The following is a 23,512-nucleotide window of genomic DNA, read 5'->3' as shown; positions in this document are numbered from 1 at the left end:
TTGCAAAGCACTCAAAGACGACACAACAGGTCAGAATGTTTTTGACACTGTGGATTCCTGTGTGAAATCTCTTGGTTTATCTTGTGAAGCATGTAGATGCTTACACACCTAAGCACATAGCAAGTGCTAATACTGTGCTGTACCCTCAAAAGGATCTTTCAGCACCTCAGCATGCCATAGCACCCTGGCTGAGAATCACTGATATAGAGAAACAAGTCCACAGATAGGAAGTCCATTACACTTGAAGAGAAACTTACTGACTTGTTAATGCATTTCAGAGCTGGCAAAGCAGTATCTGCTTGCTCTGGATAACAATAGACTATCCAGGACACCAGTGCTCATTTGACCTTATAGGCTAGGGACAGACATTACACATAAACTGGTTTAAATGATCAGAAACTGGTTTAAACCTGTAACAGAACAAATGTTCAGTGCACATAAACCAGTCTGAGAATAGCTGAAACCAGTATAAGATGAACCCGGTTGAATGTAGTATCAGACTTGACTGATTTGGCTCAAACCAGTTTATGCAATGTCTGTCTCAGACCCCTTCCTGGTTTAAGATCAGACTCCCCAGCATTCCGACATGCTCTCTGGGCTGGGCAGGGCTCTCTGTTCCATAGCAGGACTGGCCCCTCCTCTCTGCTCCCTGGCTGGAGCTCTCACACAGATTGTGGGCTGCTTCCCCCCTCACCCTCACCACTCCCTGATAAGCAGGAATTCCCCCCTCTCCTCTGCCTTGCTAAGGAAGTGTCCATGTATTAGCTAGAAGACCACATGCTGGCTACTGCCCTTGCCGAATCAACAGGCAGAATCAAGAGTAGCTGGTTATGTTCCTCTGTTTTTTCTTAATTGGGTGATAAACACTGTTATCAATTCCCTGTATCACAGTGTCCTGCTAGAGCCTGGCCATGCCCCCCTCAGCTCCATACTGTTGAAGGAAGGGAGGGCTGCTCTAATGCCTCAGCTTCTATCCTGAACCACTGCAGGCATGTGCCTGCACTTCTGGGCTGTCTGTCCAGTTACAAAACTGATTTAGCCTAGCCAGGTTAGAATAACCTGCAAAGATTAAATCAATTCAGGCTCAGGCTTTTTGAATGTCTGTCCCTAGCCATACAGGCTGGATGAAGGTAGAGGCAGTTGTATGCTTATTTGGCCTATGCATACTCTAAAAGGTCAGTGTTAAAGCAAACTGGAGCTACATGCCTTTGCCTTGTTCTCAGTGTAGGCATACAACTTGTGTTGGTTTTATTACTCTTAATCTCTTGATCATAAGCCACAAACTTGTCCTTGTGGAATCCCTGCAACCATTATTCTTATGACCTGTTCCAGTATTCTTAGTAAATTTCTCTTGGGTTCAACAGCAACATGTGTATTGGGCAGCCTGAAACCCTGAGAAACCAAGCTTTCCTTTTGTTTGTTGTTCAGGTGGGCTGGGTCATATGACAACAGATTTGATGCAATGTAGGAGTACTATTAGTTGCTCAGAAAGGCTTCTTACCAAAGTGCAGATGGCAGAGAAATGTTGTGCAGAGCACCCATCTCTCTGCAAGTAAAACTGAAATATCACCTTGTAAATGGGCCCAATGCCATCCAAACAAATGGTCTGAAGTGTAAGCAGCCAAGCAGTCATTTAGGACCATAAAATACATCCACTAAGGACAGGTTTCCAAGCAGAAATGGTTGCTTGTATTGAGCTTCCACACATAAAGTCAAAGATATATGCTACAACTATTGGTCCAACCTGAACTAGCTTAGAAAACAAATATTGTTCTGCAAATCTAGTTAACAGAAGACATCCTTTAATTTGAAAGATAAGGAAAGGAAAATAAAACAAGATCTTCTCTGAAAGGCCCACATAGCCCAAGTGAGAGAACATTTCTAACAGTTACTTTTTTTTTTCCTGTCAGCTCAGTGAGCGAGTAATTGTCATGCATTCCTCTGACTGCCTTGGACTTCCTGCACAGAAGACTATGCAGTATTATTGCTGATCAATTAGCTCGTGGCTGCTATATCTGATGGTATTAGGTCAAATCCTATATGCTAATCAAGCTCCCAATAATATATGTTCTGATCTATACAGGTCAATGTTCCTGTATGGTAGCTGCATTCATATGTGTATAGAAGCTGAGTCTTTTTTCGTAAGGAAATTGACCCTTGTAAACAATATGGACTACAAGAATTTTGCAAAGTAAATTTGTATTGACTATATATGGTTCTGAGTAAGGACTGCAGGATTTGTCTGAATAACTATAATGAATGGATAACTCTTTTTTTCTTGGATTAACTTTTTCTTCCTCTTTAGTAGAAACTTTCCCTAACTCCCAAAAAGTAGAGAATGTTATTTCAGATGATGATCAAGAGGAAAAAATGTCATGTCTTTTACTGTTTGAACAATCCCCTTGCCCCTCCCACTAATAGAAACCAAATACTCTTATTTGTCTGCTGAATAAATCTGTATACTTGACAGTTCTGGAAGAAGAGAAATATAGTAACTTGGTAGAAAGTGTGTTTGCAGGTATTACTCAAAGCAAAGGCTGCAATTGCAGCCTAAGCTTTATATAAGCTTCCATTGTTAAGCTCTATAACTGGCTCCTTGCAGTTCCATCTTAGCAAATAAAGAATGAAATCATGTATTCATCTGGCTCAAATCCACCTAACAAGATTTTGTGGAACAAAAATGAAATCAGACCTTGCAGTTGGTGAAATATCAGCTGGAGGAAAAATATGCTAGAAACAGCACATTTCCTAACCTCTTTGCTGCAGCTGAACAAGCTTTAAGAGGTATTAGGGGGCATTAACTTCCATGGTGAGAGGGGTAAGAAAATGACTAGCTGGCTAACCTTAATATAGCTTGCAGCAAAATATTCTTCCTAGAAATAGGACAGTCAGATTACAGCCAGGAAGGTGATTTGCATTCAGTGGGACTGCCCCTAAATTCCTCCCCGTTTATGCTGTCCTTGTGGCATCATTTGTTGACAACACTAGTCATTTGTTGTAAACTCTGCATTTGATCTTCTGGCTTTAAGCAATTGCACTACAGAAAAGGATTGCGAGAGACTAAGGACTGTAATTGTTTATAATGAGAAAGGAAGCATGCATTCAAACAGATTCCAGTCCTGGGAGCTTATATAACAGTGGGTTAATAAGAACTGTCTAGCTTACTTTATTAATTATGGATAATCTGCTGCATAAACCTTTCTTCTCCTATTCCATAAAGCTTCCTCTTCATGCAGTTGGGGACCTTGTATCAACACTGAGAGAAAAGAGGACTCGAGAAAAGGTAAAATGAAAAATTCTCTATCTGTAACCTCCTGGGTCAACCAGCTGTATTCTTAAGGGCGGGAATTAGAAGTTGGAAATGTAATGGTTTCTAAATGTCAGTGTTCTTGTAGGGTGGTTTATAGCTCTCTTGTGAGGAAACTGTCTGTTATAATCAATAATGTGTGACTTCACAGTAATTACTGGTCAGCTACTGATCACTTTACAGTAGTCAAGGCCTGAATCTATAATGCCTTAACCAGTTATTACCTGCATGGTAAGTCTCCTGAGAAACTTATATATTATCAACTATGTTTATAATTTTGAAGTTGACGCTAGGTGAGTAGTGGTTAGGGTCACCTTTTGTTCTGATAGCTTTGACTGTACTTGTTGCGCTGAAGGAAATAGATGTAGCAATCTGCAATTATTTTACTATACAACATGCACATAAATAATGCAGAAGGAAGTTTGTGTCTTCTTCTTGGTCATCACTGCTCTGTAAAAGCAGCTGGAAATCATTTAGGTTGCTCAGTCCTTAGTTCTTTTCCAAGTATTTTCAGCCAAATACAGGGTTGGATTCGTAGCAGTATGTTTGTAATATTAAGCCACCTGGTGTACTAGGATGTTGTGAGGATGATTAAAAATCTCATAGCATTTAAAAAAAAAAATCAGATCTTTTAATTCATTCAGGATGGATTGTGTGTGGAGGTGGGGTATTACTGACTTTAGTGCTATTTATGTAATGTGTGTTTAATGTTAAGGTACCTGGTCATCATTTGTGAGAAGCTAGTAATCATCTTACTTTGAAACTGAAATCTTCCCTTCATACACTATACTATTAACTTCATGGCACTCTTAATTAAATAATAGGTCAAAAGATATTTTTTTTTCATAATTTTGTCCATGAAGCCTATTAATGCTGCAATTTTGAAGAGACTAAAGTAATCCCCTCCCCCACCCCTTTTCTGACAGCGTACTGTTCAACTGCTCATGCTTTCTCTCACCAATGTTTTTACAGTAGCTAAAACTCAAAATATGCAGACTAATTACGTTTTCTAATGGGTTTAGTCCCCATGTTGACATGGTGATTTTGACCAAACAATAACATGTTTCCTTGGTTCTGAAAAAGCTTACTGAGTGGAATGTGAGTTGTGCTCTGTGGGTTGCTGTGCATGGTGGTCAGAACAAGCTCTTTTGTTAGGGCCCTTTTCCTTTATCTAGTAGTATAAATACTTGTTCAGGTGGATGTTTAGCACCAGCCCACTCTTTCATAAGTAGTACCAACAGCTGGATGATAAATGTGTTTTAATTTACTGTCCATCTTAAAATGAATTTATTCTGATCTCAAATGATTTAAAAATCTAGATCAGGATGTCTGACAAATTCATGCAAATTGAGCTTTATATTCAGGTTCTGATGGCTCCTGTTCATTTAGCTGATTATGCTTAATGCAGTTATGGAAGTGGAATGGGAAGAAGATTGTAGGGTTGCAGTAGGCTGGTTGATTATTACCTTTGAATTGTTCAAAGGTTTTAACTTGCCACTTAACATAAAATGATGTATGGAACAACTGCAGTTCGAGGAATCACTGATTGGCTTGACTGGCATGAAGGGTAAACTAATGGATAACTTGTTGCTAAACTTGACAAGGAAGTTAGTACAGGGATCAGAAATATTAAGTATTCTGAATGAAGCAGACTTTGGCATTGCTGCTACAAATAGTTGGAAAATAACCTTTTAATGGGAGAAAAAGCATTCACATTACTCTTATTGGCTAGGAACAGACATAAATCATAAACTGGTTTAAACCTGTAACAGAACAGACATTTAGTGCACATAAACCAGTTTCAAAATGGCTGAAACTGGTTTGAGATAAACCTGGTTGAACATAGGATCAGACTCAAGTGATTTGGCTCAAACCAGTTTATGCAATGTCTGTCCCAGACCCCTTCCTGGTTTAACTTAAACCAGAGTCCTCCAGCATCCCAGCATGCTCTCTGGGCTGTGCTCTCTGCTCCAGCCCAGCAGAGCTGCCCCTGCCCCTCTGCTCTCTAGCCCAAGCAGGGACCGGTCCTAGTGGAGACATCAGCTGACTGGCATGGCCCCATTAAGGAAATGTGGTCAGAGAGGGAGTTAATTCTTCCCTCATTTGCCTCCTCCCCCATTGCAGCTGGGGTCTGCCTGTTTGCCGGGGAGCAAAGGGGAGGGGGTAGCAGCAGTGGCCCCTGGATCTGGCAGACCCTGGCTGCAGGGCAGAAGGAATGGAGGGAGGAATTAACCCTTCTCCCTGCCATCTTCACCTTAACAAGGCCATGCTGGGGCTGTGTTCTGTGCTGGGAGGACTCTTCCCTCCCTCCCTCCCTCTAGGGTGGGGGGCACGCTCTGTGCAGCACTGGAGGGAGATTTGTGCTCCTCTTCCCCATCTTCACCCTTGGGTGGGGAGGGAGACTCCATGAGGCTAGAATGGGGGCTCTATGTCAGGCTGCCCAGCCCCAGAGGGGGAATCTTCCCCATCCTACTACCCCTTTGCCATTGTAGGACGGGGGGGAAGGGGCTCTGCGAGGCTGCCTGGGCCCAGAGAGGGGCTCTTCCCCCTGCTCCTCCTCCCATGGGGAAGAGAGGGGAGGGGAGGGGGCTCTGTTCAGTGCTGGGGGGACTCTTCCCCATCCTCCCCCCACCTGCCCCTTGCTGCCATGGGGTGCAGAGAGGGGGCTCTGTTCAGTGCTGGGGGGGACTCTTCCATGTCCTCCCCTCACCCCTGTGGAGGGGAGGGGCTGTGTGTGGTGCTCTCTGGCCCTGCCTGGCCCATCCCAACCTGGCTCAGCTGGTGCACAGGGAGCAGCTGTAATGGAGCTGCAGCTGCTGGGAGTGGCCCTGTCCCTGCAGCCTGGACTGGCCTGACTCGGCACAAGCCGAAACAACTGCATGGTGTGGCCAGGCCCAGCCACGGGGGCCTGGGTCACCCCCGGCAGCTCTGGCTCAGTGACGGGGACACTAAGCCCTGTCAGAGAGTGCAGCCCAGCCCAGTCCAGCATACAGACGGTGGCTGCTAGCCGGATTGGCTCGGAGGCACCTCAGGGGCTCGTGGATCTGCAGCCAGCTCCCGTGGTGGGCAGATGCTGGGAATGGCCCTTCCCCCATGGCCTGACCTGGCCAGACTGTGCGGCTGCCTTGGCTGGGGCTTAGTGAGGTTGGACTGGGCTGTGGGGGTGGGGTCAGCCCTGGCTCAGTGACAGCAGCTCCCTGTGCCCTGTCTGGGCCGGGTCAGTGAGTGCTGCATAGAGCCCCCCCATCTCCACGCCCCATGGCAGCGGGAGGCAGGGGGAGGAGGATGGGGAAGAGTCTTCCCCCAGCACTGAACAGAGCCCCCCTCCCTGCCCTGTGGGGGGAGGAGGGGAGGGAGGAGTGGGGGGTAGAGCCCCCCTCTGGGGCTGGGCAGCCTGGCATAGAGCCCCCTACTCTACCACATGGGGGGGGAGAGTGCCCCTCCAGTGTTGGGCACCCTGCAAAGCCCTCCTGCCCCCACCCAATGGTGGCAGGGGGGGAGGAGGAGGTGGAAGAGCTCCCTCCTCACCCTGCAGCGGTTGGGGAAGAGTTCCTCTCTGGAGCTGGGCAGCTCTGTGTGCCAGGATTGCTCCTGGCTGTCAAGGAGCTGCTCTCCCCTCCACCTCCTCCCCACCTCCCACAGCAGTCTGGCCATGCTCCCTCTTCCCACAACCTCTGCACTCTGCAGGCCAAGGTTGGGGTCTACTCAGGCCTGCCCAGGCCTGGCCATGTCCTGCCCCTAGCCCCCTAGCTCAGCTTCCCTGTGGAAGGGAGGGCTGCTCTAGCACCCCCGGGCTTCTGGCCTGAGACACTGCAGGCATATGCCTGCATTTCTGGAATGAAAAGGGAACGCCTATCCATTTGCAAACTGGTTTACTCTGTAGGTTAGACTAACCTGCAAAGATTGAATCAATTCAGGCTCAGGCTTTTGGGATGTCTGTCCCTAGCCATTAAACTTTTAGTCCTTTATTATGCAGCTTTATACATGGAAAATGAACTGAATGCTTTTCTTTTAATTTCTTTTTTTATTGTCCAGTGTCAGGCTGTGAATGCAAACAGGGTTTGTAGACCCAGTGCTGTTCCCTGGTATGTTCAGGAAAAAATGAGTATCCCAAGATGCTCTTCCACTGATTTCTGGCTCTGTCTCTCTCTTATAACTAAAATAGGCTTAAAGATTTCAGTCTGAATTTAGCTTTGCATGATTACACTGCTGACTTGCTGTTCATGCTGGAAATCAGGCAATACTATTTACTGGCTGCTTAAGAACTTGAGGAAATCCAATCATCTAGTGGCAAAATGGATATTAGCTCACTAACCATTCCAGTAATTTTTAAGTATAAAAATTTGTATTTTTCAGGAAAGGTAAGATTCTCTATGGAAAATAATTGCCACAAGATGTCATTGAGGCCAAGAACTAAACAAGATTATTAAAAGGACACCTAGATAAGAACATCCCAACTGTCCTCTAGTAGAGATAAACAAGACTGGAAGAGTGATAGGTTTACCTACTTCAAGGTATAAACTAATATCTGAGAATTTCAAAGAAACTTTTTCCATACAGGTATCTCCTAAATGTTGTTTTTGTCAGACTCTCTTGGTCATCCCTCTGTTTGGTACTAGATATTCTAGTGTCAGCCTACAGATAATTGTCTAACCCAAGTTCTGGTCTGATCCACTACTGAACTTTGTTCTAGGCCTCCAGTAATATTCTTGGCTGTTACTCTCTTTAAATGCAGTAATATATAAGTCCGTGTATATGTGTGTGTATCTTGGTTCTAAGTATTAGTGGTTCTTTGAGAGCAAGGGCTATTTCTTAACAGCATAGTTGATGAGGGGATAATACCAGTTAAAAGAGACTTGTTTTAATCCACTCTTATAAAAAGAAAATCTGTATCTCATTGGAAATATGACTTCTGAAAAAAAATACCATCGTTCTCTGTGCTCTTGCATAAAGAATTATTGAGATTAGGCTCTTTTGAAGATGGGGTGTTGCATATTGATTTAAACATTGGTAAGAAAACGAATGCATGAACTGATTCTTGGTTGGCTTCTGGCATGCCAAAAGAGTGCCTCACAGATTCTGTATATATCATAAACTGGTTATAATTTTAAAACTTAAAGTTGGGTTTGTCACAACCCAAAGTTGTGATTTTTTTTTTTGTTTGTGTGCGCGCTTCGGCACCACTAAATTATTTCCCGCTATTTGTCGCTTTCTTTGCACGGTAGAGTTCTCTGCTGCAAGAGAGAACTCTGGTGCAACGGGGGATTTCCTGCCAAATTACAGCTTCTTTGCAGGGTGCATTTCTTTTGCATCATGGTGATACACGCTGCAAAGGAGTTCCCACCATTTGTATTCGGATTCGTGCCATATTATTGGCCCATTCCTAATATAGGCACACGTGGTGGTAGCGATTGGCTTGCTAGCCATACAAAAGGCTTGGGTAGTTTCCGCCCAAGCCGGAGGAGGGAGGACGAGAGAGATTCTGTGTGAAGATCTCCAAGCGCTGCGGACCCAACACACCTCCCCATAGCAGGCAATAGAGGCAATAGAACCGAACCTACGGAGCTTTCGCTTCTAGCCTCTCCCCATCGCCGATCGCAATCCCAGACGTATCCCTTTCCTGTAACTTCGGACCTGCGGAGCCTAAGTAACTCCGGGGAAACTTTTCGAACCCAACTGAACCGGACCCGCGGAGCCTGAACAACTCCGTGGGAGCAGTCGAATTTGTCGTGTTCCTCTAGCGAGGATCTAAGCGGGAGCTGTGCCTGGAAACCTGTCCAGCCTACACCAATACTATCTTTGGGTGTAAGTAAACAATCTTTTCAATCAACCATTACGCCTCCGTAACTAATTCTAACTCACGCGTGCCGAACCGCTCCGCAGTTCTCTCCAGCCCCGCGTGCCCGGGCTGCCGGCCACAGCCCGCGTGCAACGAAGACAGGCCCGGCTCGCCCCCGGCTCGCACATGGCGACGGGAATGAGATCGGAATCGCCGCCGCACATGGTGACAAAGGTGGGATCGGGGCTCGGCCCGCACAGGGTTTAATTTATCAGTGCATCACTTTTAATGTAATCTACACAGGAAATCTGACAATATATGAGTGGAGACTAAAAACATTAGAGAACATGTTGAAAAATAGGTTGCTTTTCTTTTACTGAGCTGCATTGTGCTTTTTTGTTTTTAGTCGTGATGCTAGCTGTTAGCAGTTGAAAGGCACCAGCAGCAACTTTTCCTCACTGAATAAGCAGAATCAATGGGCTTGTTTGTTTTAATCATATGGCGACTAATCCTGTTCCAATTCAATTTTTAAGTAGGCAAATTAGAGAAATTCATTTTTTCTCCCCCTGCTGATAAAATGGCAGTACATCTATAAACCTGTTTATTTTGTTGTCACGCATATAAGACCTTAATTTGAGGTAACTTTTAAGAAATCTCTATGGTCTAAACATGATAGAAATAATTTTATTCTGCTTGCTTCTTGGAATATTTGGTGGATTTGGGTGTCTCAAAGAATTAATTTTTCGATTAGTGAGGGGAAAAAATTGAACTATATCATATTGTCTATTTGCCCTTATCCAGCCCTGTAACATTTTAAAGAAACTACTCTGGCAAATATGCTGGTGAAACTTATACATCTAGTTCTAAACACTACTTGAAGCCAAATAAAACATCATCTTGGGAAAAACTGCAGGATACTTTTTGATGTAATATCAATTTGTAAAAAGTATCTGACTAACATTTAAAGAAAATGGAAGAAGAATTGTGCTGTGCTGAGAAACTAATATGAGTAACTAGTAATTTTAAACAGAATAAATGAGATACTTATAAAGCATGCTGGTAACTATGTGACCTCAGTTATTCAACTGTCCTACTGAGTTGTAACAGTAATTGACATTCGTGAGGCCATCTTCTTGCTCAAAATAGTTTTACAGTTCCTGGAATTACTTTTCCTGTATTCCAGGTCAGTCAAATTTAATATAGAATTATGTGTGTGTAGCTAAAATGGTGTCGCTTTGACATGTAGACCACCTAGGGATCATTTCAACTTCAGGAGATGGGTTGTCTTCATGCAGACAAAATTTGAGGCTCTGAGCCCAAGAGTCAGTTTATGTGGAATGATTTGCAGGATTGGGGACATTTTAGAAAAGTAGGAAAACTTTTTGAGCTCCTTGTGAATGGGAATAGGAGCATCTCCAAGATAGATAATTTTCTAACTTGTCAGGTGATGCCTCCTTCCCCACTACTGTATCTCCTACAAACAGGTGCTGGTCTTTTTCTCACTCTTTGGGTGAGTTGTATATTCTAAAAGGATTTAACTGGAGTATATTTAGAGAATTGTTGCTCTATATAAATTTATACTCAGATTGTTTTGTCCTAAGCAGGGCCGTGCAGTAGTTGCAGGTCTCCTCATGTCAGGATTGTGGCTAGAGAATGCTCTATCTCTATGGTCAACAACTATCACATATGGGTGCTGACAGAAATGACATTTGTCATGCAATTAGCCCCTTGAAAGCACTCTACAGCTGTGTCCTGGCAGAACTGCATGGCTGCAGAGCAGTCTAAAAGTGCTTGATTGCATGACAATTAACCCTCATCTAATGAGAGTTCAGATGAAGACGCTCCAAAGTAGAGTGCCTTCGTTAACTTGTATCTGTTCCTGCATGCAACTGGGGCTGGGCTGATGCAGCCCAGCTCTACCCAGGTGCTGTCTGCAGGATGCAAGGAAGTAGAAGTGAGGGGAGGGAGCTCTGGGCTGGGTTTGCCCAGCCTGTAATAGAGTAGGAAGTGGGTGGGTGGGGCAATGGGAGAGAGACTGCAGATAGGCAGCTCCTTCTGGATCAGCTCCAAAGGAGCCCCATCCCCCTCAATCCCCCACCCCCCTGACCCAACAGTAAACATCTGTTGGGGTTTGCAGGGGTTTGCTTTAAGTCATGGTGCTTTCTGTGAAGCCCCATGAGTTAGAGCGGGGAGCTGCATGTCTGTCAGCAACCATAAGCTGACATACGTTCAAGCATATCCTTCACAGGGAAGAAGGGGTGGTGACACTTGACAGTAGGACAAAAACGCAAGCCAGTCCAATGGTAACAACCAAATATGTTCTGCAAGTACATGCCTTGGGAAATAGTTTCTACCAGATAACTCTTTCAATTTAGCAGAAAAAGTCCAAACAAGATATACTGGATGGAATCTGAAACTAGACCAACATGTACCTTTCTAGCAATCTGTCCAGGTTGGTGATGGAATTTTTCTATAACATGAACTTCTTAAACTAATACTGGAGAATTTTTTTTCCCCTGAAGGACAGGCTAAAGCTCAAACAGTAGTTATAAGATTTTTGCAAAAAATACCATGTAAAGCCCTATTGTCTGTTACAGGAGATCAGCTTGGACATCAGCATGGTCTTCTTGGCCTTAAACATCCATTAGTAGGCTTCTTTAAATCAAAGGGACAATAGAAAACATGAAAATCTTGTTCATTACATTTATTACTTGTTTGAGGGCCAAATAAAACTGGTTTATATCCAACACAATACATATAACCATTCCTTGGTGTAGCCTGTATTTGGTCTAATATCTGTGGTATACAACTGCTGAAATTAGATGATTTTTTTGAGCTCTGCCTTAGAAATGGTAAGCATACAATGTCTCATTTAAGGAGAGTAGGCTGGTTTTTTTTTCAGGAGCTCAATTCTGACTTTTAAACAGGAAAGAGTCAAAGCTTTTGTTCTGTGTGGAACTGATATTAAGAATGTAGCCATTGTGGGACACATGGCTATTGGAGAACTCCTGGAAAATGGTGTTGAAACAGCTGTCAAGCTTTCCGTTACCCCTCCCCCTGCTATCCCACAAACAATCCTCCAGCTAAAAATAATATGATGGAGTAGAAGGTCCATAAGCCACAAAAGGCCCATATTCTTGTCTTCACCTTTTTATATATTCTGAGGAGAGATGAGATTTCTCTGTTTAAAGCAAGCAATATGATAGTGGTGGTGCCGTTACCATTTGAGCAACAATCCAAAGTGTCTGCTGATGAAAGAGTAGTGGGGAGAGGGGCTAAGAGTTTGGATCTTTCCGTGTCAGTGTCTCTTCTTTAGAAGAACAAAGACAAGATTGTCCATTAATGACAGCTGCACTAAAAATAGCTTTGGTTTCCAATATAAATGCTATGTAAAGCAGCAGTTATTACAAATGACTTATCCCTTTTTTATTAGGAAAGCTCTAAGGAAACTAAACAAGCCTTTATGAAAAGATCTCTATTTCAGTATTCAAAGAAATTCAAACATCAAACTAAATTCACTAGAAGAGTTGCCAGCATGTATTGATAAACAATGGGAAAATAACACCTCTTTAGGTGGAATTTTAAAATGCTGCCTGTTTTGCTTGGATGATATGACTTTCGGCCTAAAATAGGGACTTACTTCATGTTCCTAGCTAGAACCTTCTCTAGTTTCCTCCCTTAACCAAGTGGAGAGGCACAATATGCATTAATTGCCACATTTCTTTGGTTGCCTGTCAATAATTAAGTGCTTTCTAGATTCTTGGGGTCTGAAGACATACTATATTATACTTGGAACTATTTTGAAGTTTGTTTGAGTTGAGTTGTGTGCAGCTTACTGAATGTCCTAAGATTTAAAAAAAAAACCCCAAAACAAAAACCCCATAACTAAACTACAACTAGGAGTACCTATACACATGCCGGAACTCTGCTCTGATGTGTTCTAATTAGCATGTGTTGGAGCAGACTTGATGAATCGTGTCTGCTGGAGTGTGCTAATTAGCACGCTCCAGTAGCCTCCATGTCCCATCCATTCAGCATCCCAGTGTGTACAAATTGGCAGCAGGGGTGCTTGAACTAAAGCTCATCAAATGACCTTTGGTTTAAGCAATCCCACCCATATTTTGAAGCATGGGGACACTAAATACACATGACACTGTGAGTGTTTTAATTAGAGTGGCTGTTGGTGTTGCTCTAATTAAAGTTCTGCCCCACACCCTCACCTCCACCCAGGAGCATGTGTATAGATGCCCAGGGAGTTTGAATGAATCCTTCTTTCTCCTTTCCTTTTGAAAAGGAAAGCTAATTCTTGTAAATTCTTAAATGGACCCCATCATGCCCCTATTTCAGTTGTCTATTGCCAAACTACTTTGATAACAAGCCTCTGAATGATCGCATTACAATGTCCTCCTTAAACCTAAAAGAAAATACAGTCTCTTAGGAGATTCTACGCTTTGCCCCATGTTGAGACTCCATCACAACTGGTCCTTTGTTTCCATTATAATGTTAACAAATATTTAAGCCACAGAAAAAAGTTCAATTAGTCTATAATCAAGCCTAATCCTACCTACAGTAGTACCTCTAATGTTGCCCTTCCCAAAAGAATGAAAATCCTGACTTCTACCCTCAAAAATTTAGATTTTTTAAAGTTGGATTCTTCCCGTTTGCCATCTGATTCTTGAGCCCTTATGATTTGTTTTCAAGCTGTTAATTGTCCCTACAAGGGCTAGAGACTTACTTTCCATTAAAATTAATACTTTAGATTTGAACATGAGTCTTGTAAAATTATGTAATTGGGAAAATCTTAAGAACTGGCTACACCATTAGCAGTACAGCATTACAAAAAGGGGCTTCTGTTGTCAGGGCCTAGACATGTGTGATATCAAAACTCGTATCTGCTTCCCTATGATTATGGATGTAATGCACCAAAGTTTTTATAGCTTTACTCAGTACAGCTTTACTTCAACCTCTGAGAGGCCAAACTGCATATATTTGCAGTACTAGTTTCATCTTGAAATGCTTTGTCGGCCAACAGTCATAAAACTTGGACAATAGTTGGAATTTGCTAGGGAAGACTCCAAACTCAAACAACAATGACAAACTAAAGTTGCTAACTTCTTGTTTTTGTCACTTTTCCAGAAACAAATGCTTGGAGAACAATCAATCATCTCTATTACTGGAGAGAAATTTAAAAACAACATATCCAGTACAAGTTTGATAGACAATCAGTGGTCTCTTATCAAACTATGAATATTAAATACGTAATTGCAACTCAGAAATGGACAAGAGTTCCAGATTCTTTATCACAGTTCTGTATACTTCAAGCATAAAGATAGCTAATCTTCAAGTCACTTGGTTATGATGAAAGGGCTTGTCTTCTTGCAAACCCAAATTTCTCATCAGACATTCCTACAAGACCACAGCCTTGGGAAAACTGAACCTTATCAGTATGGAGAGTAAGAGGCTCTATGTATACCAGACTTGTAGCTGGCAAAAATTCCCTCAAAGTGGAGAGAGAGAATGTTATGTATGTGGAGGGGGAAGGGATAAAAATTATTGATTGATATATTTTTTTTTTTTAACTTGTGACAGAGTTAAGACTACACACATGCAACTCAGTGGAATTTTAAAGGCTCTAAATTTGTTACAAGCTCTTAAAACACGTGGTGCATAGTGGAAGCTAGAAACTCTTTTTTTTCTTCCTAGTAGGGAAATAAAACCCCATTCTGTATCTGCTGGAGCACTACATGAGGGATTTTAATGCCAGATGTGTGGACATAGTGGGTACTTGCAGTGATTATTATAGTGGTGCACTTATTAAGATGTACAGTTTTAACTCTTTCCTAATAGCTGACTTGCCATTTATCACAGGCAAAAAATAAGAAATGTTTCACATCCTACATTTTGATATCTTTAAATTCACCATATTAATAGCCTCGGTTATATGAGGCTATGCAAGTACTAAGTGGCGCTTTCAGAAATAAATTTAAAAGATGTGAATTTAAAAAAACAACAGACTAGAACCTTTCGTTATTTTGAATGTTTATGACTTGAAAGTTCCTTTTCAATCAAACAAGTTTCTTGTTGATTTTGTGTGCACATGTGCGTACACCAACGTTTTGGAATTTAGAAATAGGAGTGCACTTTGACTCTGACTCTGAAATGGATCTGGACTAGTTGGGACTCCTTTAAAGGGACACAGTCACAATTGGTGAATATTTGCTGAAAAACTTGCTTCTGAATACACAGTTGGCATGTTGAATTTGTACAGAATGTCCCCAGTAGCCAGATGGTAGAGAGGAGGGTATTCAACATATTTTTAAACTTCTTAAAAATCCTCCTCTAGCATATTGAGTTGCTAAAAGTATACTAGAATGAGGCTGATGTGTGAGTTAAAGACTGCACTGCCACAAGTCTAGATTAGAATGTCTTCAGTGACCCAGAAGAGCTGGAAAACTTCAAAAGCTGTTTTGTGTGATGTTCTTATCTTTCTCCCCACTTAAGTTTCACAGCTGGGGCACTAACCTGAAATGCTGAAGTGCATGCTATCTTAAAAATATTGGCCTTTCATCTAGAGCAAGGACTTACAGTAGCAACATACTGAAGAATAATTTAAAAGTAAGCTTTACCAGCCTTAATCTGATCTAAAACGGGTATCTTCTGATGGGGTGGTTTGTTAGGAGGGAGGGTGGATCTCCAAAGAATAATTGATTTCCATTCAAGTGCAAATAATAATAAAAGAAAATGGAATGTAAATTGTCTTAGAAGACATGAGTTTAGGATGAATCTTTGCCAAGTTAGACTACCACATGTTTTCACTTGATAAATTTTTGGCTCATAGTCTGAATGAAATTATAGAAACAAATCCATCACCTCCATTCATCACAAATTAGTTTATCTTTGCCAAGAGCTGAAATCTTACAAGCATGTAAATATCAGTTTACTAGCTGTCAGCTTCTTATTGTAAATTGCCTTCATCCTAATTTTCAAGGGAAAAAATGGTCTACAAAATGATTCTTAAATACAGAGATACTTGGCTGTGTTCTTAACATATGCAGCATTCATAAAATTGTTGGCACAATGACTTTGAATCAGTTGAAACTAAACTGCTCCACTCCACCACAACTGATTAATTTAATCCTCCTTTATAGCTTAATTGTTAGAGGGTCTTTATTCTCTGCCACAGATGTTTTTACAGTAATGTAACTAAAATCATTCAGCACTCTAGGACAGTGTATGCTTTCTGTTTAATAGTCTAGTAGAATATTAAAAACAAGTGTAATCTTTTTTTTTGAGCCATATAACTAGTTCACTTTCTTCCCTTCACTGCTCTTGGTTGAGCACGGGTTTAAGCCATATTTGGCACTGAAAAGGTATAGTGAGGGCTGTGCTATAGTAGGAACGCTGGAGGTGTGCTGTCCAAATTGGGATTTTTGGTTAAAATATACAGCAAGCCAAACCACTGTCAGAGGGTGGCATTTAACATGCACCCTTTTCTGGCCTGACTGGTTCTGTTGGCTATTTTTTTCACAGACAAGCCCATATCACTTCCCTGTTTCAAGTATATTCAGGTGCCACCACTGGAGTTAACTGGAATTACAACTGGAAGAGATGCATCCTCTTCAAGAACTTTGCCTTGAAATCCCAGTTTGAGGAAGGGCAACTGAGGAATATACCAGGAACAGATTAAGAGTCTTACATACCCTAAAATAGAGGAAGAGGATGTACTTTGAGCCCAGGACTGAGTTAATCCAAAACACAAATGGCTGATGGAGAGGTTTAGCTGAGGTGTCTGGAGTATGAAATCTGCAGGACATAGAAGATGCCAAGAACAAAAATGTGATGTTGATGAGCAGCAGGAGAGGGAGCTGACATGGCTAAGGTTAAATGAATTAATTTTTCTGACAAATGAAAGATTGAGATTTACTTTTCTCTTGAGTCCTTCACAGTCGAGGATGATTGTCTTCCATGATTGTCTTATCTGGGGGTCTGAAGATGATTGACACAGCCAAACTGGGATTGACAGACTCTTGTAAATTAGGCATGTGTTTCCATGCAGGGTGGGTGGCTCTGGATGCTTCATTCAGTCCCTGACATGCTGTTTCTGCCACTCCTGCTTTTCTGTCTTTTGTTGTCATCATACAGTTTCAAAGTACTGAGATCCTTGTAGTAGACTCTTCCTCTGTTTGGGATGGTGATGAGTCTCCCATGTGCTGATGTCTATGTTGCATTTGTTTTCACTTTGGCCTTGAGGACATCCTTGAAACACTTTCCCTATTGAAGAGGGCAGTATTTACTAAGGTGTTTATGAAATATTTTTATATATTTTCCATGGGTAATGGGGAGCTTACAATCAGTTAAGGCTGTCTTTAAAAAGCAGCTTAACCTGGGATGCTAAATACTAAAATCCTTTTGTTATAATAGTATGTCTATTATATGGTTTCACTACAGGGACAAATGGATGATCTTTGCTCCAGCACTTCCTGTGGCCAAGCTAGGCAGAGAAGTTTCTTTGGGTAAATGTCATTTATCTTATTAGACCAACTAAATAGTTGGAAAAATTGTTCTTTGCAAGCTTTTAAGTACAAACACATTTCTTTAGGCAGAACAAATTGTTAATCTCCTGAGAAGTTAATTAAGCTATGAGAGATTTTATAATTACTAATATATCTCAACATCAATAACATTTTAATAAATCCATCTTTAAAAGGGTGCTATCTAAAAGTGTTTCTTTTGAAGATTTAGCTTGAAAAAGGAACTAGAAGCAATCTGGAAGTTTAAAGTGTAGAATAAAAAAAAGTATATGGAATGCAGTTATGGTCTGAAAAGGACCAGGGCAGATCTGAGGGCTATGGTGGTGTGGTCACATCCCCTCCTCTACTACCGATACATTGCCAAGAGCTCTGGTTTTGGCTGCCAGATGCATGTGCAATGAGCTCTCTGCTACAGCTGCACCCCCCCATTTCACCATCTTGGATTCCTTACTGGAAAAGGAATAAAAAATCTCTCACTTTTTTTTCCAAATATTTACTTCCTGTGATCATTTGTTTATGGGTATTAGTTTTCTGAAGAAATTCTATTATACTACAGAAGAGGTAGAGCTCCACCCCTGGTACTGCTCCCCTGCTAGCACATTTTTGGACCCATGAGGAGTCCTGTGCCCTGCATGCTAGAGTGGGGATGCAAGGCCCCAGGGCCCAATCTTGGCATGCAGAGCTGGACGGGAGCGGTGTGGTGCACCATTCTAGTGCACAGGATTTGATTTGACCCATAGATCAGCCCTGCACTGCTGCTCTGGACTGTGGGACCCAAAGCTTGAGCACCACTGCTCTAGACTACTAGAGAAAGAAGAGTGGCAGAATAAATCAAGTTATCTTATATCAGTAGCATTCTTAAGTTAAGTTTCTTCAGTCTAAATTTACTAATCTTATTTTGGCCAAAAGGAATATAATGGGCAGTATGAGTGGATAGAACTTCCTTAACGTTTTGCCTAGAACATTTTGATACTGTAATTTAAGTGAGAAACTCTCATGCCTAATCCTGAAGGTTAAGGGGAAAAAATTAAGCTTTATCCAAAAAGCTAAATTTCTTTGTAAATTTTATTGTATCGTAAGAGTTCTAGTATTTGAACACACTTCGATTTGAACGCTCCCTTTCCTTGCAATTGATCATCAGTGTTTCTTGGGGTATCATGACTGTCTCTCCTGTCAGTTTTCCTGGGGCACAATGTACAGGTGACAAAAATGTTGTCTGTGTGCCTTAATGGCATCACACATTACATGTATGCCAGTTTGGGGAGTTTAAGTTGAGTTTGCATTGTTGCAAACTAAACTACATGTGGATATAGGTTAGTTTGCAATGATGTGTTGCAGCTGTCAGCTTGCCCCCAGCCATGGGAGAGGCAGGCAGGTCCACAGAAAAAAAGGATTGGGTGCTGCGGCATTTCTGCTTTCAGCAGGAGCCTGCTGAAGGAAGAAGTGGCAAGGGGCCCAATCTTTTTTTTATTCAGGCACAATCTGCCCACTTCTCCCACGGGTGGTGAGTGAGCAGCCCCTGAGTTGCAGGGGTCCTAGTTCTTCCCTTTTTGGTGGTGGCGCCCCTTGGGGCCACCCCAGGCAGGCTGTTAGCGGGCTAGGTGCTGTCCCAACTCAGAGGCAGCACCTGGCCCGATCCAGCTGTTCCCTGAGCCTGCCTGCTGGAATCCCACCAGGTGCTATTCCCTGGGCATCATGCTGCCCATCTGGCCACGTGCTGCCTCTGAGCTGGGGCAGCACTTCACCTGCTGGCAGCCTGCCTGGGGGGGCGATGCCACTGCACAGGGAAGGACCAGACCCCCTGCAGCTAAGGGGCTGCTCAGCTTGCCAGCAGCTTGTCCCTTGGCTGCAGGCAGGTTCCAGCTCCTGTAAAAGGAAGAGAAAAAAACAAATGCATCAGGCCCTTTACTGTAACATGATGAAAAAATTGAAACAGGGTTTCAGTTAAAAACCCACCATTTTAATTTAGGGGCCATAGAGTAAAACCCTGAGGACTAAATCCTCATCATATGTATAAGTGCCCCCTGCAGTCTTACAGAGTAATGGGAAGGGGGGTGGGTGGGTGGAATGTAACATATTTAAGACTTTTTGGGGCGGGGGAAGATTCTTTATACATCATAAAGAAGCAAAACAAGTCACAAAACCATTTTCCATTTTTGCCCCCCACTTCTAGACCAGGATGTAATGTGTTGGAATTGGACTAGTTTCTTTTTCACTTGTTAAATATAAACTACAGCAAAACACTTAAATGTTCTTGCTCTACTTTCCATTTGAAAGGTTGTAGCAATTGGTTTTGAGAAATATATTTTTTAAAAACTTTTTGAAAATAGTTTCTAGTTGTGGAGCTTAAACATCATGGATCAGCATTTTGTATTCCAATTAACAGTAAATCAGCCTTGTGCTTCTAATTTCAATTATTCTGTTGGGAGACAGACTAAAAGAAAAATATTATTCCTTTTGATCCACAGGCCAGTATTCTTATTGCAAATATAATTAGATGAAAATTAAGATTACTGAATATTTTCATGATTAATGCACATGCCTAGTTGCAGTGAAATTTATATTTAGGAGAATGCAGCTTATCAACATAATTAAAATTCAGACAAGGCTCTGGAAAATATTGTTATCTTGCACTTGCCAAATATGTTTGTTTGTGGAAGGAAGTTTCTAGGGAGGTTGAAATTACTAAAACTGTCCTGATGTTCTTGCATAATGTGATTCATGTTAGAGTCAGAGAAAGTGTTAAACTGCTGCAGATAGGAGGAGGTGTGCAATATTTAGGTCTCTAATAAATAGAGCCATGGGGTGCAGGTTCTGGGTCTTTGAAAACAAAATTAGTGACAATTTTATTTATGTTAAAAGGATGCTTTATTGAATAAAGAGATGTTCCTTCCTAGATAATTTACAGTAGATCAATGTTCATACCTAAACAGCTTCTGTAATGAATGTAAAGTGTAAGTGTATCTTTCAATATGAGTGTCATGCCCCAGCATGCTTGTACTTGTTTCTAATATAAATGCTAGCAACAGTGGAAGGACACTGGATTTTTTTCACTAAAAAGTTGTTTACAGAAATCCTTTTTCAGTTAAGGCAAGCAATTAAATAGGAGCTTTAATGAATTAGAGGTTGTCTGATTAAAAAAAAAAAAAAATCCTTCAATGGTCCCCTAGTTATGGCAACAAATTGGGCAGAACCTGAAATCCTATCTTAGATTACTCTGGAATAACTAGCTTGCTTCCCCTTACTCTCTTTATTTTCTTTTATCTCCTAGTATTTTAAATCAGAACTTGCACCTTTTGTTTTCCATGTCACAGTACAAAAGTAAATCTAAATTGTTTGCATCTGAACAAAGTAATTGAAGAATTAGAAAGATGAAACAAATGTGTAAACCTGACCTTGCATAGTTGAGAGCTTCACAAAGCAGCAAGTTAGACTTAATTTTACAAAGGTTAAAATGTAGCTGAAGTATATGCTATTTATGAACTGACATTCATCTTGGCTCCTTTTCCTGCTGAAGATAAACCAAGCTAAGGTGATAGACTGTCAATCACAAGGTGTTAATCAAGTTGTGTGTATGTATCTATTACACTTCTTTAAAAATGGAGTGTCAAGCCTGCATCAATGTGTCTAAGTCATGTTAGAATTTTGATCTTGAATGTCAAAACAGCTCATTTACAGTTTATTATTTTTCTTAAATAGAAAATTGATCATCTCGAAGGGAGAAACTCCAAGGATACCCTACTCTGGTTTGTTTAGTACTTAAACCACCATTCTGAAGAATGGTTTTTCCATCCTTAGGACATAGGCAAGCAAGCTGTTAGAATTAAACTGTTTGGTGAGAAGGGCTGGTAACTCCATACCTTCTTATAAGAAAAATATTGAAGACCACTAAGAACAAGAAAATTAGGGATTGCCGTCTTTAGTCCGTCCTGTTGACTACTGCCTAAAAGCTAATCTTACTTGCAGTTCAAAGAGAACTAGGTTTTGTGCAGTTGTAAGAGTAAGCTTTGCATTCCCCTGGGAAAGGCATATTAACCAAGTGATGGCAAAGGTATTCACTACCAGCTATCAGGAGTTGATAAATGAGATAGGTGTTCATAGATTTCATAGACATTAGGGCTGGAAGGGACCTTGGAAGTTCATCAAGCCCAGCCCCCTTTCCAAAGGGCAGGAAGTCAGCTGAGGGTCACAGGATCCCAGCAAGATAAATGTCCAATTGACTCTTAAAGGAATCCAGCGTAGGTGTTTGCACCACCCCTGGCATCAGTCTGTTCCAAGCCTTGGGGGCTCGGACTGTAAAGAACTTCTTCCTTATGTCCAGCCTGAAACGGTCTTGGAGAAGTTTGTGATCGTGTAACCTTGTCATCCCATGGGGCGCTCTGGTGAACAGGTGTTCCCCTAGATCCTGATGTGTACGCTCCTTATATACTTACAGGGAGCCACCAGGTCCCCCCTGAGCCTGCGCTTTTCCAGGCTGAAGAGTCCCATGGCTCTCAGCCTCTCATCATAAGGCCTGTTTTCCTGACCTCTGGTCATGATAAGGCTCTCCTCTGGACTCTCTCAAACTTCTCCACATCCTTTTTAAATTGTGGATCCCAAAACTGGATGCAGTACTGGATGCTGTGGCCTCACCAGGTATTGATGGGGTGGGGGAAAAAAGGGGTTGCTGGCAGGAATTTGGAACTATCATAGTGGTGTCAAGCTGAAGCAAGGGAGGTTTAGGTTGGGTATTTGGAAAAACTTTCTCACTAGGAGGGTGGTGTAGCACAGGAACAAGTTACCTAGAGAGGTGGTGGAATCTCCATCCTTGGAGGTTTTTAAGTCCCAGCTTGACAAAGCCCTGGGCTAGAATGATCTAGGGTCCTGCTTTGGGGAGGGTCCTGCTTTGAGCAGGGGGTTGGACTAGATGACCTCCAGCAGTCCCTTCCAACCCTCATTTTCTACGACTGTATGAATTATCTCAAGGTAAATTGATCAGTTAAGCTAGGCCAGTGATTCTCAACCAGGGGACCGCAGTGCCTCCGGGTGGCACAGTCCTGTCAAGGGTGCTGTTGTGGTGGTGGTGGGGGGGTGCTATCCCATGTTAGCCCTGTTATCTTTACACAGGTGGGCCCTGCTGTGCCTTCAAATGAAAGCTGGACAGAAACCAGCTATAAAATTGTTATACATTTTCAAGCACTAACTCCATAGTGCAACGGTTCCCAATCTGTGGTATGGATACCAACAATGGTACTCAGATAGCATGTCAGTTGTACACATTACCAGGTTAGTTATAATTCTACTTTATATGACAAAAAATTGCTGGTGGTATCTTAAAGTTGTATTGTTTTAAACTGGTGGTGTGACATCTGTCAGTTTGGGAACCGCTGTCATAGCTGATTGGCCACGAATGTTGCATGCCTCCTGAGGCTGGGGTGGGGGGGCACAGCGACTCCCCCACAGGTGACAAGGCCATGGCCGTGGCGAGTGGGGAGCTCCTGCAGGCAGCCACCGCAGTGAGAGTTGGGGGGCGGCTGGCGAGCACTGACTGGCGATGGCGAGCACTGTGGCGGCCAGCAGATTGGCAAACACCTGCAGACCCACAGGTGCTGCCAGCAGTGTCAGCCCATCTCAGGGGGTGCACCGCCAATCCTGGGGGGGGGGGGGAGGGGGTGCACGTGCACCCCCTACACGTTACCAATGGCGTTGGCTCTCTTTCAAGCCAGACAGTCCCTTTCATGGTGTGATAAGGCTGGTCAAAATGCATTGTGCGACTGACCAGCGGCGCGATAATTGCTCTGCACCAGTGGCGGGTCTGAGAGTTTATTGCACACAAGTGGTGCAATACATGTATGTAACAGGTACCCACAGTTCGACTCCGAGATTTCCAAGAGAAACCCGGCACTGGCTTGGCTC

General features: G+C 42.4%; 1 protein-coding gene across 1 annotated transcript in view; it reads left to right on the top strand.

The window, feature by feature from the left end:
• ATP2C1 (ATPase secretory pathway Ca2+ transporting 1) overlaps positions 1-23,512 on the top strand; it is a 116,265-nt gene that overhangs the window by 5,191 nt on the left and 87,562 nt on the right. Inside the window, exon 2 of the mRNA XM_019483556.2 lies at positions 3,221-3,283. Within this exon, the coding sequence (XP_019339101.2) occupies positions 3,221-3,283 (63 nt within the window). The remainder of the gene's footprint in view (positions 1-3,220; positions 3,284-23,512) is intronic.

The sequence above is a fragment of the Alligator mississippiensis genome, chromosome 5 (genome assembly GCF_030867095.1).
Source record: "Alligator mississippiensis isolate rAllMis1 chromosome 5, rAllMis1, whole genome shotgun sequence".
Lineage (NCBI taxonomy): Eukaryota > Metazoa > Chordata > Crocodylia > Alligatoridae > Alligator > Alligator mississippiensis.
Note: the sequence above shows the minus strand (reverse complement) of the source record. Positions and strands in the feature narration are given on the sequence as shown.